At 45.4% G+C, this 19,815-nt stretch overlaps 1 protein-coding gene across 1 annotated transcript in view; it reads left to right on the top strand.

The window, feature by feature from the left end:
* LARS2 (leucyl-tRNA synthetase 2, mitochondrial) overlaps window positions 1–19,574 on the top strand; it is a 156,368-nt gene extending 136,794 nt beyond the window's left edge. Inside the window, exons 16-21 of the mRNA XM_068558880.1 lie at window positions 114–296; window positions 1,889–2,058; window positions 3,788–3,865; window positions 4,769–4,880; window positions 15,370–15,497; window positions 19,254–19,574. Coding sequence (XP_068414981.1) covers window positions 114–296; window positions 1,889–2,058; window positions 3,788–3,865; window positions 4,769–4,880; window positions 15,370–15,497; window positions 19,254–19,433 — 851 coding nt within the window. The 3' untranslated portion in view covers window positions 19,434–19,574. The remainder of the gene's footprint in view (window positions 1–113; window positions 297–1,888; window positions 2,059–3,787; window positions 3,866–4,768; window positions 4,881–15,369; window positions 15,498–19,253) is intronic.
* The last annotated feature ends 241 nt before the right edge of the window (window positions 19,575–19,815 follow it).

Raw genomic sequence — 19,815 nt, 5'->3', positions numbered from 1 at the left:
TTCTTTAAATTGACACTTATAATTGCTCACCCAGTATTTTCTTATTGAATATACTGTTATAGAACCAATTCGGCATCACACATCCCCTACCGGTGCAATTTTCTGGCGTCTAGGTTCTGTTCCTGTTCATGCAAACACGAGGGAGAAGTTAGAGGTGACTTGGGAGAAGATGAGCAAATCCAAGCACAATGGTGTGGACCCCGAAGACGTCGTGGAGCAGTACGGCATTGACACCATCCGGCTGTACATCCTTTTCGCCGCCCCTCCTGAGAAGGATATCTTGTGGGACGTAAAGAGTAGGTCACCTTCCTCTTCCCAGCCTGCCTCCTCCGTGATCCGCCTCAGTGCCGAAGGAATTCAGGGAAGGAAATATCTTTGCTGAGTCAATAGTAGGGTTCTAGGAATCAGCTCTGTGAAGCAAGTAGCAATTTGCCCAACATCCTGTGCCATTCCTAGGCCAGTTTTCTCAGATGTAATGAGCCTCAAGCCTTTGGGGAAGCTCCCTGTGACTGCAGACTCCCAGTCCTCACCACAGCCCTGCCGACCCAGCCCCCAGGGCAGGGCCCCAGAGCCTGCCTTCAATGAGTCTGTGGCGTTCTCATGCAGGTTCTACGAGGATCCCACTTTGGAAACGTTTCCTTGAGCCAGACTGGCGTTTGTGGTACTCCTGGGCCCGCTGTGGTCCACAGAGGCCAGTCCCCTTTTGGTCTAACCTGAAAGGTTTTTTCTAGAATTGTGTCATTGCCCCTCACCAGTCCAGAAAACCCCGCATGGGGCCTGGTCCTGATGTTACCTGTGACCTCTTCAGTCAGCCACAGTAGCCTTCAGAGGCCCCCGCAGGGGAAATTCGTCCCTCCAAAGTTGTTTAGACCTAAAATGGTGTGAGGTAAAATAATCTCAGGTATCTGGATATCCTAGAATAAGCTGTCCAACAGTAATCAGTAATTCAGTTTTCCTTCATGTGGTCTTATCCAAATGTTATGGGAAAAAGAAATCAGGTGCCTGGAATCACCGTTGAGTTCAACACACCATTTCTAGTGAGAAGTGTGGTCTGGAGCAGTGGCCACAGATGCCAGTCCTGGAACTAGAATCCCTGGGGACACTCAGGCCCAGGTTCTGGCTCCCCAGCCCTCCCTGTGGGACCAGCTCCAGGAATCTGTTTCTAACAAGCCTTCCAGAAGACCCTGCTGTGCATCCAGGCTTGAGAATGTCTAGTCCAGTGGCTAAAGTGTAAAAGACCTGAACTGGCCCTAATTTGGTTAGCCATGTGACCCAGGGCCACCAGGTGAAGCTGTTCAACTTCTCCAGATCAGATGAACAGCTGATTTGATGAACACATCTGAAATATGTCATACGTACAGATCTGGCGAGGACAGGGGTTGCGTTAAAACACCTCAGGCTGTGCAGCACTGCAGCTGAGAGTGCGGTCTGTGGACCACTGCCGCCTCTGCATGTTACCTGTCCGCGTGAGATGGGGCACCTGCACCAGTGTAAGTCAACCCTGTCTCCAAGCACACTGTTAGTTCCGAGGACACTTTTGTCACAGCAAGCTTTCTAACCAAGGAGACAGTGCCCTGATGCACATCGTGGCCCAAGCTTCTAAGCTCGTTGTGGGCCAGTGACAGTTGGTGGAAACCCTTTGTGTAGCCCTAGCCCTGCCGTCCTGTACTCTGAATATCTGGGGCTCTAAGAAATGATAGAGTCAGTCCTGGTCTGAGTTCCCAGACACTGGAAGCCAGGAAGGACCCTCCTCCGTGCCCTTGGAGCGATCCACCGGGCACAATGAAGTGTCTCTTCATTCACAGGTGCTTTGTCACTTAGGTGTAACCAAACCAATCATTCTCACATGTCTCTCTTTCTCTCTCTCATTCACTGACATTACACTCAGCCGACGCTCTCCCTGGGGTGCTGAGATGGCAGCAGCGTCTCTGGTCCTTGGCAACTCGATTTATCGAGGCCAGGGTTTCTGGGAAGGTTCCCAGGCCTCAGCTGTTGAGTAACGAGGAGAAAGCCGAGGCCAGGAAGCTGTGGGAGTACAAGAACTCCATCATCTCTCAGGTCAGAAACCTTCCAGGGGACACTGGTTGATTCTGTAACTGAGCCCTCGTGATCTGTGTGGCTCGCCCTGCCTTGGGGTGGGCACTCTGGGTCTTCCTCCTTTCTTATTATGGTGGCCCACTTGCCTTGATTAATTGGTCTTACTGCTTTGGGTATTTCTCCAAGGTGGAGCAACAGTGCAAACGTTGTTATGAACAGAGATGCTCTCAGGAAATGGCTCCCTCTAATGGTGCCTCCCATTTATCCATCCCGGATCTCAAGAAGCTGCCCACTTTCCATGTTTCCATATTTAACACATCCATGTAGAGAACCAAATTTAATATCATACTGATGACACACTGTATATGTTATAAAAACAGAAACAGAATTTTAGAGTTGAAAGGGGCTTGAAAAGACTCTCTTCTTTAGCCTCCTCATCATCCTGTCTGTGGGCAGAGCTGAGACACAGAGAGGTTAAATGTCTTATGAAAGTCACACAACCAGTGAGGAACTGAGCAGAGAGTTCCCTGATACTCAGAACAGCGGGTACTTTCCCACTCAGGTACTTTGTTACACAATGTTCACGTGAGTTATTGTGGGTTAAATTTTACAGGTAAAATAATTGTTCACTTTATCTTCTTAGAGAATAGTATATTATTCTCTAAATCATTTTAAAAGATTCTTCATTGATAGCATCCCTTTAAATTGTTCATCTAGAAGTCTGCTATAATACCATGACATTCACCTTTTTTAAGAACTTTGTGAAAAAATGTCATATATCTTTGAAAGAAGGCCCTTAGGAAATCTGAAGCCATTTTTTAATGGGTACCAGATACCCCAAATTCTCCTTAGGCTGAATTTTTTTTTTAAGTTGTGCTGATTCAAACTTAGAAAGTTAGCCAAGGTCACTTCGCTGGACTCGGGCAACTGATTACATTGAAGGAGCAGGGCTTTTCCTCTGGTTTGTATAACCTACAAGTGGCCCTGGGTCCAGCATGGTCTCATTTAGTGACACTTCTTCAGCTTTATTTTCATCCTCTCTACTATAGTGTAGAGAAACAGAGCTCACGGAATTGAATTCAGTGATCTGAGTGACGCCTGAATGATCGTTTTCATACCCCATATTTTCTCTTTGGATTTGGCAAATTCTTCTCTTCTGTCAGATAATGGAATTGGGTTATTTCAACAAGTTGGAAACTCTTGACGTCTTAAGGATGTGTTATTTTTCTATATCTTTGCCCACGGTCAAAATTGAAAAGCACACCAACAGGAAAAAGCTGACAAATCGTACTTGTGTTCTTGTGTTGACTCCATATTTGAAAATGTAAGACTAACCTTATCCCATATACCAATAACCTTCACTGTGAATTGAAGTCATGTAACCACGGAGAAGTGATATCCTTTACCCCATCTCCTGTTTAATATTGTTTTGATGTTTGCTCATCAAATGGGTCCCACCTCCTTTTCAGGTAATGATCAATGTTTTCTTAGGCACCTACTTTGGGAACCAACACTGTCCCAGATATGGGGGAAGAGTAACAGTCTTGAGTGGTGGAAAAAACATTGACTTTGATTTTAAAAACCTTTGTGCTGACGAAACATTAAAGTGACTATTTGAGATAGTGAATACACTCATAAATATCTTTTATTGCATGCGTTTAGTTTCACATTTTTTGGATAATTCAGTTTTTTTTATGGAAAGCTTAAAGGAAATTTGAACAAAGTGAATAATTCAACTTTTTGCCAATAGGTGACTGCCCATTTCACAGAGGACTTCTCACTGAATTCTGCGATTTCTCAACTGATGGGACTCAGCAATGCCCTCTTGGTAAGTGGCCCGTCTGTGCTCATTTGCTGGTAACCGAGGAGGGAGCGTGGCTTCCAGTCACGTGGTGAGGTGGCCTGCAGCTCCTTGAGGGCAGAGACTATGCCTTTCTGGACGTTTTATCTCTGAAGTCTGGTGTATAGTAGGTGCCCCATAAAGTGAATGGGTGTGACTGAGTTAACTGATTAGCCACACCTCAGGAAGACACTGAGTGTTTGCAGGAACTGTTAAAGAATGGGGAACCCTGAGATCCCTGAGGGGGGCAAGAGGACCCCTGTCCTAGAGGTTCCACATTGCAGAACCTTTGAGCAAGTCTCTGTATTTCCCACTGGTTCTGTGCACATAGGAAACATAGCTGAGTGGTTAAGAATTAGGACTGACCTGGATTCTAATCTGGTCTCCATCTCTTGGTTAACCGTGTACCCAGGGACAGATGACTCTCCCTCTCTAACCCTCAGCTGCTTTATCTGTCAAATGGGGTAACAATACTGCCCTCAGAGGGTAGTAAAAACCAAATGAGTTAGCATCAGACCGCGGGCGTGGTTAAATGCTCAGTCAGCAGTAATATATCTGCTCAGGAATTCCCTGGCGGTCCAGTGGTTAGGGCTCTGCGCTTCCATTGCAGGGGGCACGGGTTCGACCCCTGGTCTGGGAAACTAAAATCCTGCAAGCCACGCAGCATGGCCAAAAAGACAAATAGTAATATATCTGCTGTTGCTGCTCCAGCTATTTTTAATACTATGATTAAATGGGGAAAGTTCTTTGCCCAGAGCAAAAATGATGTTGAAGAGGTTTCTTCCTGCCTGTTTGTGTCCCTGGATTTCACGTACACTCATGGCCTTTCTTACCCAGGCTTATCTTGTACACCTCAGTGTTCTTACATTGCTGTTCTTTTCTGTTCCTCAGCAAGCTTCTCAGAGAGTTGTTCTCCACAGCCCTGAGTTTGAGGATGCTCTGTGCGCCCTGATGGTGATGGCTGCTCCCATGGCCCCTCACATAACCTCGGAGCTCTGGGCAGGTAGGTGGGGAGGCCTTGCTTGACCAGTTACTACTGACCAGCATGTGCTCCAGCCTCTTGTTGAGCATTATTCAGGACTCAGATGTCCTCAGCCGTGGGGTCCAGCGTTTGGCATCTGCACTTGGGACCTCTCTGTGGAAATGGGAATGAAGTGAGAAGGTGCTGTGCAGGAGGACTTGATGGTTATTCTGGGCCCCGTTCTCCAGACCTTGTGTTCAGAGGTCTCCTGTGACTTCTGCGGATGTTTCAAAGGAGCTTGCAGAAGACAGGCAGCCTAGGGATGCTGTGTTTACATCATGCTTTTATCTGGGGGCCTCTGAGAAATAGCATTCATTTCTTTTTCATAATTATTTTAGCTCTTCTCACCTGTTTATTCTTCTCAGTAGAACTCTGGCATAGTTCTGTTAAGTTCTCCCAGAATCTCCTTGAGATTTTGATTGAGATTTGGTTAAACCTAGAATTAACTTGGAAAAGTTTCACATTTTTACCGCATCTAGGCTTCCATCCCAAAACATGATCTGTCTCTCCATTCATTCAAGACTTCCCTCATGCCTAGGCAAGTTTTGTAATTTTCTTCATGTAGGTCCCACACATTTCTTAAGATTATTCTCAAGTATTTTATCTTGCCACATTTCATTTTATTTTTGTTATTGTGACTGGAATCTTTTTTCTTTAATAATTTTTGACTGGTAATGTCTGGCATATAATTTTTAATATTAATTTACTTCCTTATTTTCTAACCAGATTCCCTTCCAATCTCTCCTCCTTCATTTAAGGGGTAGAATCCTCTTGGATTTTCTAGGAGTCTATGATCAGCAAATAAGGTTAAGTTTTCTCCTTTCTGATAGTAATGCCCTTGTGTCTGTTTACTTTCTTTAATATACTGCTTAGAAAACTGTATGTAACGTTTAAGAATACTGGCAACAGCCAATGTTGTTTCATTTCCAGATTTAAATGGAACACTTCCCTGTTAGGTATGGTGTTGGCTGTTGGTTTAGAGTAGATATTCCCTGTCATGTTAAGAAAGCGGCCTTCTAACCTTGTTTACCAGAACTCATCTTAGGAATTGGGAGGTAGATTTTACTTAACATCCATTCTTCAATTGTTGAGGTGTTGTATCCTTTGCTTTTAATTTTCCCCTTTGCCCTGTTGTTATGACTTATGTCCAATTAATTGATTGCCTAATAGCCTATTGCGGGATAAATTTACCTTAACCATGGGGTAGTAAACCTTTAACATACTGTTAAATTCTATTTGCTAGTGTTTTATTTAGAATTTCGCAATTATACGCCTAAGGGACACCAGTTTTTTCTCAGTATGCATTGTCAGGTTTGGGAATAAGGGTTTTGCTGACTTCACCAAGTGAATTGAGTTGCTTCTGTGCTTTAGAACAGACTATACAGGACAAGACGTTCACCCATTCTTTGCTGAATAGACAGAATGGCCTAAAGGGAGGGTGGTATTAGGCCCTGCCAGGCTGCTGCCATATTATATTAGATTATGTAGCCTTTCATTATCGCCTTAGGCAGGAAACATGCCTCTTTCATTTAGCATTGGTGATCACATTAAGTCTTTTAAATGGCACACTGTTAATTCTTTCCTAGTCTTCCCTTCTTTTAAAACAAAACTTATCTAATTTATAATAAACGTGTTTGCTCTGACCCTAGAATATACAGATCTCTCCCTTTTATCATCCTTTTTTGTCCCACATTATCTGTCTGCCTCCTTCATTTCATTTCTCCCAGGAGGGACTGATGTAAATGGGGTTTTCAGAAACTCCCTCCTTGCATGCCCCTCCAGTCTCTGTGTTTTAGGGCCAGGATTTGGGGGGGTTGCAGAGAGGGTCTGCTGTCTCCAGGGTCCTGTCCCTGCCCGGCAGGTCTTACCAGACAGGTGTACACTGTGGTGTTACCCCGTTAGTCTGTCCTTCAATTGTGTGACAAGATCTCCAGCAGGACATACACTAAAGCAGTATGGTAGAAACTGGCCCATTTCAAACTTCGCTCCATGTTTTTTTCCACACACAATACCAGTGGGCTTTTGTGAGCTGTGTTATAATAAGGAGTGGGTCTAGACTGAGTCTTAGTTTTGCTAGCATGTCTCATTCAGCCATTCAGTAAACATTCATTGAGAATGTATTTTGTGCCTGGCTCTGTTCTAGGCATTGGTGGGAAAGCTGAGGAGGCAATTCTGAGAAGCGGGCATTGCAGTCTGTGTTCATTCACTTGAGAAGATCTTCCCTCAAGCTTTACAAATTCATGGCAACTAATTTTTTTTTTTTTTAATTCAAAGAAACAATGGGAAACCTTTGTCTCCTGGCCCTTCACATGTGTATGTGTGTGGCTCCTCTGAATGAGCATCAGGGGCTGTAACACAGTCAAGTGAGGAGTCCTACACACCAGGCATATCACCCTGGTCATTAACTCACAGGTCTTTGTCAGGTGCCTTCTGGAGAGAATGGGGCCACGACCCCTTCCTGCCTCTCCCAGCAGCGGATAAGGGCCAGTGTCACAGGGTGTTGAAAGTCCTTTGCAAACAGAAGTGCTATGTTGTGAGGGTCATTATTGTCATCCCACACTGTCAGTCACTCTTGTCTCAAGGCTTTGGGACAGTTTTTACACACATTTGGTTTATTCTGCAAAACATAGCTTTCCTATAACTTCTGGTTTCATTCCTGCATCTTTGAAAGATAACCTCACAATGACTATAATGGAAATGTGGTCAGTGAGGGTAGGATGTTCAGAAATTACTATTTCTCAGAGTTCTCCAGAGAAGCAGGTTTTCATAAAGGAGATCCTCCCCCAAGGGCAGCAGAATTGAGATCTGTCTTCTGGGGACAATTGGGGGTCCATGGGCAAAATGGCCATCATGGCTCTGGATAAAAGGAAACCTTTAGAGAAGCCCAAAGTAATTCTCTACCGATCACTTAAAGAATCAATGGAGACCCAAGAAACAGAACCAGTGTCTTGGCGGTGTGCACACTTCAACAGGATGAGGAAATCTTTTTTTCCTTCCTGAAACTTTGGATCTGAGAAGGTCAATAGACCACATCTGAATTTACAAACTTATCTTTTGTTTACCATCATAGAATATTGTCCTATCTATGAGGGTGTTAGGGAAATTTTGCATATTTGGAGTTACTGATACTGTTTCTACACAAAGGACACAAGGTTTCCTTTGTTGGTGGGTAGTAAAAAAGCAGAAAATCACCAAACAGGGAGCTCCTTGATGGTACTCTGGTTAAAGGTATAATTTTATCATCATCAAAAATGACCTTTCTAAGAATATATCAGCAATACAAATGAGCTGGTTTTATCTTATATGCAGAATAAGGGCAACTGCCTCAGGTCCCGCTCTTGGGCAGTTGGTGGGGGGAACTACAGCAGCTACGCAGGTGTAAAGCAGGGGCGGAGCCTGACAGCAGCTAAAATATTCTAACATGCACTCCCTCACCAAAGCTCCATCAGGAGGCTTGTTGTCCATCTGTAAGATCCACCCTCCCCCATGTTGTTCTCCAATCTACTGGCTGCCACCACCAACTGGGTTCAGATAATACAGACTATGCCTTGGTAAATGCTTTTGGCAGTTTTAGGTATGAGTAAGTGTGCCTCCTCAGGATGACCCTCCTCCTCCCCCTCTACACAAGGAAATCATTCTAATGCACAGTGCCCAAGTTTCATTTCCATAGTCTTTTTCTTCATCCTTAGAGGGAAAATGTTTTTTGGGGAAAAAAAAGATCAGGGTTTGGCTGGGCATCTAGTCCAGTATTTAGCCCAAAATGATATTCCAACAGTATTCAGGTTCACATAAATTCATCTCAATTCAGTTCAGACTCAAATTCACTGTTGGTATTAGTCATCATATTATTAATCACAGTCTTTTACTGAGCCTTGCTCAGGGTTTGTTAGGAAGCACCTGTCTATGCCTTTTTCCAGAGGCTCAATTCTGCACCTTCCTTGGAAGGGTCACATCCTTGCCAAAACTCCATTGTGGGTGGTGGAACAATTTAGCTTGTGCATGCCCCCCCCAAGAAATACGTAGCTAATGATAAGAATGTACGGTGTCAAACTGGAGAGGGACAAAATGGTTCTAGTGACAAAATTATCTCTATCAGAGAGAAAAACTCTTCAGTGGGATTTTTTTCACAGCCTCCCATTCAGTGCTCTGAGGAGTTGCCTTGCAAATGTCCATTATTACTCTGCTCAGTCACACCCTAGGACAGCTGTAGCCCTCATTACTCATTTGTAATAATAGTAATACCTTGCATTTAATGTACCGCTTATCATATGTATGATATGTCCTATAACATTTATGATATATTTATTTACATTTAATTATAATTTAATGTATGTATTTTATAATGTACTGCTTTATCATATATGTATATATAGTACATTAAATTCACGATAATTTGATACCTATCTGTGAAGTAAATAATTAACCCAGCAGCCTTGAGTTACTCAAATCTTTTACATTCTCAGAAGGGCCTACTTGCATGACTAGCCTTTGGCTGGCTCCTAGGAACTGAGGTCTTAGAATGTTCCCTGTGCTACTAACTGATTAGGGCACTGTGCATGCTTGAGGTCTTGAACCACATTATACCAGGTTGTGTGGATAGTTTGTGTAAAAAAATGTGATTTATGGTGAACACCTGCTTTCCTTCTGGGGGGTCTGAAGTTTCAGTAACTGCAGTCAGCACTGCAGTTACCCCAATAAAAACCCTGGACTCTTAGGCTCAAGCAAAATTCCCTGGAAGAAAACGTTTTGCATGTGTTTCTGCAGTTCACTGCTGGGGATTTAGTATGTCCTGTGTGACTCCACTGGGAGAGGACTCTTGGAAGCTTATACCTGGTATCCTCCAGCTTCTGCCTGATGTACCTTTTTCCTTTATTGATCCTGCCTTTTATTCCTTTGCTGTAATAAACTATAGCCTGACTATAAAAAAAAAAAAATGACCTTTCTAACAGGCAGCAGCTTGGATGGATCTCAAGGGGATTATGGTGAGTGAAAAAAAGCCAATCTCAAAAGGCTATATACTCTATGATCCCATTTATAACATTCTTGAAAAAACAAAATTATAGAGATGAAGAACAATTAGTGGTTGCCAAGGGTTAGGGACTGGGCAGAAGGGGTGGTGGCCATAAAAGGGGAGAGGGAGCCTTGTGGTGGTGGAACAGTTCTGTCTCTTGAGTGCAGTGGTGGTTATATGAAGCCACACGCACACACATTAGTGCTTGTAAAACTGGTGAAATCTGAATGAGCTCTGTGGATTGTACCAATGTCCATTTCCTGGTTTTGATATTGTGCTGTAGTTATGCCAGATGTTACCAGTGGGGGAGGCTGGGGGAGGGGTCACAGGACCTCCTGTACATTTCTTTGCAACCTCCTATGAATCTATAATTATTTCAATTTCTTTTGTTTGTTTGTTTTAAATTACCTTTCTAAACCCACAAGTCCTGAGTGTTGAGATTCTGGTTCTGGAATGTCATAGACGATGAGAGAGGAAGGAAGGGAAGAAGCAATTTATTTCTTGTTGTGGAAGGTTTTAATAGACACACACACACACACACACACACACACACACACACACACACAACTGACCAGATGCAGCCATTCATCCCACTAGCGTGTGAGGCGCCCGTGTCTCCTGCATCGCTCTGCAGAGCAGCGTGAAGGAGCTCGTGATGACGGGATGGGTCTGCCCTAAGTGCCCAAGGAGCGCTGCTCCTCGAGGGTGACCTCGCAGCTATACAAGCCTAGCTTCCAAAGAAAAGCCCATAGAGCCAGCTGCAGAAAATAGCTCCACCCTCCAGTGTACCTCTCTGGGCTTCTTAAAGCAAAAGCAAAACCTAGATTTTTCATTGAAAAGTACATCTATACGCATATTGTGAAACCTTCAGTTCTTACAAAGGGTGTGTCCTAAGTTCCCTCCCATCCTCACCCCTATGCTCAGTTGTTCTCCCCAGGTACCTGCGCTGCCAGTTGGATAGTTGATTTGACAGAACTCCATGCATGTATGTGAAATGTTTCTCTCTTACCATATGGAGTGTATAGAGTCATTTCTATATCAACACTTACAGGCTGACCCTGTTCTTTTTTAACAGCTATATGGTGTCCTACCCAGTGAATATTCCATAGGTTATTAAACAGTCATCCACTGATGGGCATTTGAGTGATTTCTCCTCTTTTTCTGTTTTTTTGTGCTGCTTTGAGATGAGCCTCTTGTCCAAAATACAAGTTATTTAAAATGTGGTGATAAGATCTCCATTTCTGATTCTCTGGCCATTTTTACAGTTTCAACAGTGATTTACCTATCTTGGTTTTTGCCTCCAGCTTCTACCTCTTGTCATCTCCAAGTCTTCCATCAGTACTTTAATTGTGAGGGTCACAGCAAGGTGACCCTTTGCCTCTCTTAAGTTTCTGAAGTAACTCTAATCTTGAAGTATAGTCTACTACCATAAACCCATTTTTCTTTGTACAAATGGTGGTAAAATATTGTAGCTATGTTGTTTTGCTGTACATATATGCTGTATTCATTAATTTCAACAAAACTGTAAATCTTGGGAATTCCCTGGCGGTCCAGCGGTTAGGATTCCACGCTTTCACTGCCAAGGGTGCAGGTTCAATCCCTGGTTGGGGAACTAAGATCGCACAAGGCACGCAGTGCAGCCAAAAAACAACAACAACAGCAACAACAACTGCAAATCTACAAATAATCTAGAAGTGTGGGAACACTTCTTGTAAGGGACGCTAAGATACTTGTAAGGGACAGTAAGACATCTGCTGATGCTCGGATGGTTTTATACATGAATGTGTATGCTGTGTCAGTGTTGTTATTTCAAAATAATGTCAACAGAACCCTTTCTGTGGGTAAAGGCTAATGTGAAGTAGCATCACTTCCTGTCCATTTCCTTGGAAGTGCCAGGGCTGGACAAGGCAGGATGGGGATGAGACACCACAGAGTCCCCAGGTCCTCCCCTGTGTGTATATGAGGATGGGGGTGGGGTGGAGACAGGCCTGAAGATGGCTGTCAGGAGAGGCCTGCCATCCACGGACACCATGACCACCCAGCACTCACTCCGGGTGCCATGGTGGCTTGGCGACCTCGCCAGCTCTCAGAGCGGGAGAGGAGGCTTGTTTCAGTTATTTCACGGGAAGCTCAGCGACAACAGCTCTCCAGAGGAGGGGCAGGAAGGGGGTGGGCTGAGAGCGACAGCTGGCCCTGCGTGGTGGCCTTGTGTGTGCAAGGGCCTTGCCACTTCCCAGCCTGTGTTCAGACTTTCTCCACATGCTTCCCAAAGGCCAGCTCTTGACCTGCCCTGTGTCACGTAAAGAAACCATTGTATTTGCCATGCAAATATTAGGTATTTTTACTACCCTAGAAAGAGCAGGAAGGCAAAAACACTACGTAGAACCTGGCGTAGTGAGTTTCTGTTCCTCCCTGCTGAGCAGGATGGCCCCACCCCCATCTATATGGAATCGCTGGCGGGGGCCCAGGCCGCTATAAATAAGCATCCTGATTGCTCCAGGAAGGCTGGACTTCCTCATTTTTTTTAAAGTGGAATTTGTAACAGCTTCTGCCCAGAACATTTGTGTCCAATGTCCTTTCATCTCCCAGGCATCCTGTACAACTGCCATGCGGAGAGTTTGGAATGCTTCCCACTGCAGCTGGGTCACAGGACAAGGCATGCTGGCCCAGCCAGCTAAAATAAAGAAGCAATTAATCTTCCTTCTGTGACCTCTGTCTTGCGATATGAGTCTTAATAGCATCCCTTCTGAGGAACAAGCAGGAAGCTCCTTTCTGCTTCTGCCAAAAGGCACATCTGTTAGAAATGGCGTAGGTTTGTTAGAAGCATGGGAACCCCAGGACACAGGGGCCAGATGGGCCCCAGGAATACATCTTTTATGCTGCTTGATTCTTAGACCCCGCTGGGCCTTCCCTTCCCCCGGGTTGACTAGCAGCACAGGGTTACAGTAGGAGTGACAGATAGTAAAACATGGGAAGCTACAACAAATCTGTGATGCCTGCACAAGAACCAAGACAGAGGTCAGCAGAACAAAATGGGCCAGTGCTATTCAGAGTGGTCCGTAGACCTGAGGCTGGTCTAGGAACTGTCTCTAGAACAAGATAAGGAGCTTAGCAGGTACATCACCTGTGTCACTAAGCACACGTTCGTGTAAGACTGACCATTTTTCTGGTAGCAAGAATTTCTCAGTGAAGGAAGCAGTGTGTTGATTCATATTCTGGCCCGTTCTTCACCTCATCACAGACAGGCATTTTGAGTATCTTTGTAGTGAATAGTTCTGAAACCATCCCTAATATAATATATTGTAAAAGAAAAATCACAAGCCAATAGGGAAGAGAAGGTTTATTCAACAGATTGGATTTGGAGAATTGACCAAGTATTTTTTAAGAATGTTTTTTCATATTATATGCAAAATAAATTATGGATAGATAAATTATGGATAAATGGGCCAGAAAATGAAACCTTAAAAAGAAACCAGAAGAAAAATCTTGAACTGATGTTATAGCATGGGAAAACTGTTCTTAAATATCTTTTCTAATTACAAAAGTAATAAGTATTCCTTGTAGAAAACCTATAAAATTTTGTTTGGAAATTTATGTTTATTCTTATAGTTCTAGTTATTCCATTTCACTCTGTATAATGTTCTGTTGAATAAATAGCTCACAATTTATTTATCTAGTCCCCTACTAAGGGACATATGGGCTGTTTGAAGTTTTCATTATTTTTACTATTAAAAAAAGTCAACAATGCTTCAGTGAATGCTCTTGTAGCTGCCTTCTTCCTAACACTACTAAAGGCCTAGATGGAGGCAGTACATGAGAATTCCATTGTTTTACTTCCTCACCAGCATTGGTATTGTTTCAGTGGTGGTCTTTCATCATCATCAATAAATTTGTTTTTAATAGAAAGATCACCTATGCTTCTGCCTCCCAGGGATATTGCTTGCTGCTATTCTGATGTATTTCCTTCTAAATTTTTATCTGTTTATTTAAATATTTACTAAAACTGTGGCCATACTATATATACTATTGTGTGTCATCCTTTTCCATGAAATTGATTATTAAATGTTTAAAATGTGGGAAAAAAGAGAATCCAAAGCTATATCTACAGCATGATCCTGGTGGTAGTTTGGTTTCATTTTGCGGAGTTGGTTCGTACATACAAGTATTCATTAAATATATTACATTAGTATCTTTCAAAATAAAAAGTTTAAAAGATGCTATCCATATGAACATGATTTTCTTCTTTGTTTTTAGACTTTTTACAAATTTTCTGTAAGGAGCATGCATTACTTTTGTCATCAAAGAAAATAAAATTAAACATTGTCATTCACAGCCCAGTGTTCAGGACCGGCATTGGTGGGATTCATTCCCTCTGTCCCAGACTTGGCCTCAGACCATCCCCTGAGCTATGGGCCCGTCCCTCAAATGCATTTGCTGGTCTCAAGGCTAATAATAAGGGGGAGGTGTGCAAGGGCCACCCCACCTCCACCAGCCCTGGAAAAGCCATTCACAGCGTGAGGGCTGTGCATCTGCCACAGCACCACCCCCAGAGTGGGCACACTGGCCACATGCACTTGCCCGCTTGCCCAGGGCTTGCCTCTGGGAGGACCAGGAGGCAGCGGGGATGTACCACACAACAATTGCCCAGGGATCTGTTTTCTGCTCTGTGTATTTCCTGCCCATTTGGGGGCATCTTTTGTACTCATGAGATCACCAGAGGCTTGGAAATCAAACTTTCCCTGCTAGGAAGCCCCTGGTTGAAGTCCCGAAGCACTGACAGTTGGCCCTGAGCAGCTCTGGATGGTGAGCCCCCTCTGCTTTGGGAGCTGCAGCGTGAAGCACTCTGGGAAGAGAGACTGGAGAGGGTTTCGTTCCTCCCTGCTTCCTTGGGTTTGACCCACCCTGAGCCAAGGACAGCTCTTTCCAATTTGGTAATGGCGGGAGCCCCTCCCGAGAAGTTTAGCGGAAAGGTTGAGCGCCCTCTGAGTAGGTCCAGAAGGAGCGCCCCGCTGTTCTCAGCATGTTGGCTCTGGTGATTATGAGTAAAAGTACTCTCAGGCCACAAGTATTCATGGGCCAGAAAGGAAGCAAATGTAGCTCATTACTTTGGGATCCACTCTCAGAAGCACAAAGGATTCCTTCACCAGCAGGACTGCAGAGAGACTGAGTAAAATCAGCAGCCTTGCTTTTGCAAATGCACTTGAGAACAGTGTGTCCGTCCATCTTTACGGCTCTGGGTGTCATTTGAAAAAAACAAAGAAAAAGAAAGCTACCTATAAACTGGGATGATGAGCCAGGCTGAAGGAAGTAGGGGGCACCTGGTAGGCTGTGGAAAGCCATGGTGTGGCCTCCTGGGGCCTCAGACGGCTCCAAGCCAGGCTGTGTCAGGGCAAACGCTTTATTACGTGCTCCCAAGGGCCTCGTATGTGCTCAGTGACTCTCTGTGCCTTGGCGTTGCAGGCCTGGCGCTGGTGCCGAGGAAGCTGTGTACCCACTACGCCTGGGACACCAGTGTGCTGCTTCAAGCCTGGCCAGCTGTGGACCCGCAGTTCCTCCAGCAGCCCGATGTCGTACAGATGGCGGTTCTGGTGAGTGTCTCCCGCAGCCCCCAGGGCCAAGGCGAACCAGCCACACACACACACACACACACACGGATGGGTTTGGAAGTTTCTCGCCAGGCCTTTTTAGCCCACCCAGCTCTCCGCCCAACCCTCCAGGCTGTCTTCCTTTGCCAGCACCTTCAGTTTTGAAGTTACCACATACCAAAAGCTTGTGAGCATAAAACTTGTGGCCAGAAAGTGGAAAGTATCAACCTGTCCTGCATTATAGGTTCTAATTGTCTTCCTTTCCAACCGTGTTTCAATCTCTCTAAATTTCATTCAGCTGCTCTAGGCTCTTGGTGGGGGTAGGGTGATGGTGAGGAGGTGGGCAAGGAACACCTCGCTCTGCAAAATATATTTCAGAAAGGCTACATGAAATTTATTTTTTGGTAAATTGCGTCATTTTAAATACATAAAAGTAGCTGATTATAGTTTATAGAGCAAATAACTCTCCTATAGTTTATCCTTATGTAATTTTTATGTATTTAATTTGTTTAATCTGAGACCCATTATGAGGAATATCTCTTAAATATGCTGATGTGGCTGAAGAGGGAAAGAGAACACGGGGTGGACCTTTTAGTCTGAACCACACGTGGGCCAGCTAACTTACATCCCAAGTTTAATTTAACTCTCACCACCCTAAAAGATAGGCATAGCTGTTCCCATTTTTTTCAGCTGAGGACACAGGCTCAGAGAAGCTCGTCACCTTGCCCACGTTTATTTGTTTATTCCTCAGTCATTATCAAGTTACCTATGCTATCAATACATCAGGCACAGTGCTAGGCTCTGGGGACACAAACCGAGATGCAAAAAACAGGGTCCCTGCCCTCACGGAGCTTAAAGCCTGGTGGGAAAGATAGGGGAAAAGAAGAAGGAAAGAGAAAAATAAACAAAATAATTGCAAACTGTGGAAAGTACCACAAAGTAATCACCCAGGGGCTGAACGGGAGCCGGGCCTGCCAGGCCCCACATGCTGCGTCTGCAAACCCTGGGCCCTGCGGGCAGGTCCATGTTGAGAAAGACAGTTTCCCCCAGGGGACTGGCTCCGTCACAGATGCTCTGTCTCCATACCACCTCCCTGACACTTAGTTCCTCGCTGCCTCCAATTTGCCCCCACCCCCATGGAGGGGAGGAGGGGGGCTGCCCTGCTAGGCTTCTTCCAAAAATCCTCAAAACCGAAACCAGCCTGTGGCACAGAGAGGCGATTTCTTTAACTTGAATAATGTTTCTAAGAAATAACTATCTGTGTACCCCTAAGAACTCGTCCTCAGTGCAACTGAGAAATGCCAACCTGAGACACTGAAGTTTTAATCTGTGAAAATGTCTTTCCATTTTAAATTACCACTGAAGAAAAGAAATTTAGTTTTGATAATTGGTAAAATAATTTCAGATTATCATTGAAATAAAAATCCAAGATTTAAAATGTGTGGAGGACTCCCTGCAAGTACACCCAACTCAAGAACCTCTGGGTTGGGGCACTGTGCCATGTGGCAGGACTTCTGTCAAGGTCTGTGTTCTGTCTCCACATGATCTCACTTGGTGCCATGGCCAGAAATAGAAGTTGCAACACAGAACAGTGTAACTCAGTGTAATTCAGTTCAGCCGTGCCCGTGTGCTCTGAGCCCAGAGACACTACATCGTCTTCATGGAGCCCAGCACCCAGGAGGGACAGTCTGGGAAGGTACACGCGTTGTCATGCACACCGAGAGTTTGTGTAGCCTCCAGGTTAAGATGTAAGAGCTTGGGAGTTGGACCATCTCAGTTTTGCAAAATACTTAATTTCTCTAAGCCTCAGTTTCCTCAGTTAGAAAACACAGGGCCTGCCTTACCTGGTTGTTGAAAGAATTAGATGGGATAATGCCAGGAGGTACTTAGCCTGCTTCTGGACACACTAATGACAAAAGCCACTAACACACAGTGAGTACCGACTAAGAGGCAGGGACTGCCCTTAGAACTTACCAGATACTAACTCATTGACCCCGCACAACAGCCCTGTGAAGCAGACCCCGCCGTTTTCCCCATTTCACAGAGGAGGCAGATACATGCCTAACCGCATCTTGCAAGTGAGGAAACAGTGGCAGAACAGGGCTTAATAACTCACTCAGTAAATGGTAACTGCTGCTAGCATCAGCATTGCGCCTCTGGCAGTTGGGGGATTGGAGAAGGCATCCGAGGAAAGGGATGTGGACCTTGGCTTTGAAAGAGGAGCAGCATTTCCCTAGTGGAGAAAGGAGCAAAGGCGGGGGAAGTCCTCACTGGACCGTGAGCCATGGAGGAGGTGGAACAGAGGCAGAGGCAGAGGCAGAGGCAGGGCAGCACTGGAGAGAAGGCCAGACTCCATTCCGAGAGGTTGGGGGCTGGCAGGGAAGAGAGAGGGTCCATGGGGTCATCCCGTCTCCACCACTTGCTGGAAAGGGGCCTTGGGTAAGTGGCTTCACCTCCTATCCCTTAGCTTTGCCCTCTGTGAATCGGGGGTGGAACGGCTGTGACCTACCTCACAGGCTTGTGGTGGGGATAAACAGGTTCACTCAGGTGGATGGTAGAGCACAGTGCCTGGCACAGAGTGAGAGCTCAGACAACGTGAGCTTTTATTGTCATTAGCCATTGCAGGGCTCCTGTCAGTGAGTAGTGGTGGATGGGGCGGGTGACAGCGCTCGTGGCCAGGGGCCCTCCAGGCAGCTGTTGGAAAAGTCCAACAGAACAATGCAGAGGCCCGGACCAAGGCTGAGCGATGAAGTGGAGGTGGCAAAGCTGGAGGGGTGGAAGCTTGCAAGGCCACCAAATGGGGACTGGGAGACCTTTCTAAAGTCAAGCAGCCACTGTTTGAGGTGATGTCTTACTTGTCTCCCACCCAGTGATCTAGGCTAATGCAGCCCATAAAAATGCCACTAAATTCTACAGAAATCTGAAAAGATGAAGTGGGTGATTAAGGGATCCTGGATGATGTGCTTGGGTTGAAACTTCAGAAATTATTCCTGGTAATTTTTCATAACACAGTGACTTTATTTTCCAAGTCAAAAACAGGAGCATTCGTGAAAAAAACGAACGCGTTCTTACAGGAGCGATGGGATGGAGGATTTGAAGCACGGCTGCTCAGAAGCTATTTGGGTCATGTGTCGCTTTCCTCGGTGGCAGTATCAGTTCATATTTGATGTGAAGTTTGTCCTTATGAAACTAATATTCAGTGAATACCACTACAGCTAGAACCGTACTGGCCCATTTTAGGCAAGAGTTGTGTGTGATATGGGTCCAGCTTCCAGGTGGTCAAACTTGAGCACCCCCTTCTGGAACCAGTCTTCAGGGAGGGGGGTTGCCTACACGTCCCAGAAATTAGTCCACGTGAGATCTAGGTAAATCCTCGGTGACACCCCCTGTAGCCAGATCTGAACTTGAATTGAGCTTCAATAACACAATAATCCCTCTACCCCCGGATACAGCCTAAGCCATCTCATGCTGAGGATTTTTGACATAGTTTCCACCACAGCTGTGATGGGGCAGCACTCAGGAAATACAAGGTGGCGCCCTCTCCCTCTCCTTATCCGAAGTGTTCAGGCGTTAATCCTACCCATCTAAGTGCACTTTGTTCTTCCTGGAAGCTGGGTGCTGCCTTTTCTTTCTCTTTTCCCGTACTCCCTTCCCACACAGAAGCAGCAGTACCCTTTAGGGGCAGTGGGTATTGATGTCTGGCTGCCTGCCACTCTCAGGACTTTCCTCATTGTTTGTCTCGGCTTTTCACCTTCTCAGATCAACAACAAAGCCTGTGGCAAAATCCCTGTGCCCCAACAAGTTGCCCAAGACCAGGACAAAGTCCACGAACTGGTTCTCCAAAGTGAACTGGGTGTCAGGCTCTTACAGGGGCGAAGCATCAAGAAGGCCTTCCTCTCCCCCCGAACTGCCCTCATCAACTTCCTGGTGCAGGAGTGACTGCAGGGACGCTGCGGCTACCACGAGGGCTTGAGGCACCTCCTCCAGGTCTGGGATGAAGGAAGGAGTCTGGGGCCCAGGGGCAGGGAAAAGCCAAATGCCTTTTTTTATATATATACATAAATTTTATTTATTTATTTATTTATTTGTGGCTGTGTTGGGTCTTTGTTGTGGTGCGCGGGCTTCTCTTTGTCGTGGCTTCTCTTGTTGCGGAGCGCGGGCTCTACGCGTGCAGGCTTCAGTAGTTGTGGCACGTGGGCTCAGTAGTTGTGGTTTGCGGGCTCTAGAGCACAGGCTCAGTAGTTGTGGCACACGGCCTTAGTTGCTACGCGGCATGTGGGAATCTTCCCGGACCAGGGCTTGAACCCATGTCCCCTGCATT

The sequence above is a fragment of the Eschrichtius robustus genome, chromosome 12 (assembly GCF_028021215.1).
Source record: "Eschrichtius robustus isolate mEscRob2 chromosome 12, mEscRob2.pri, whole genome shotgun sequence".
Classification (NCBI taxonomy): domain Eukaryota; kingdom Metazoa; phylum Chordata; class Mammalia; order Artiodactyla; family Eschrichtiidae; genus Eschrichtius; species Eschrichtius robustus.
Note: the sequence above shows the minus strand (reverse complement) of the source record. Positions and strands in the feature narration are given on the sequence as shown.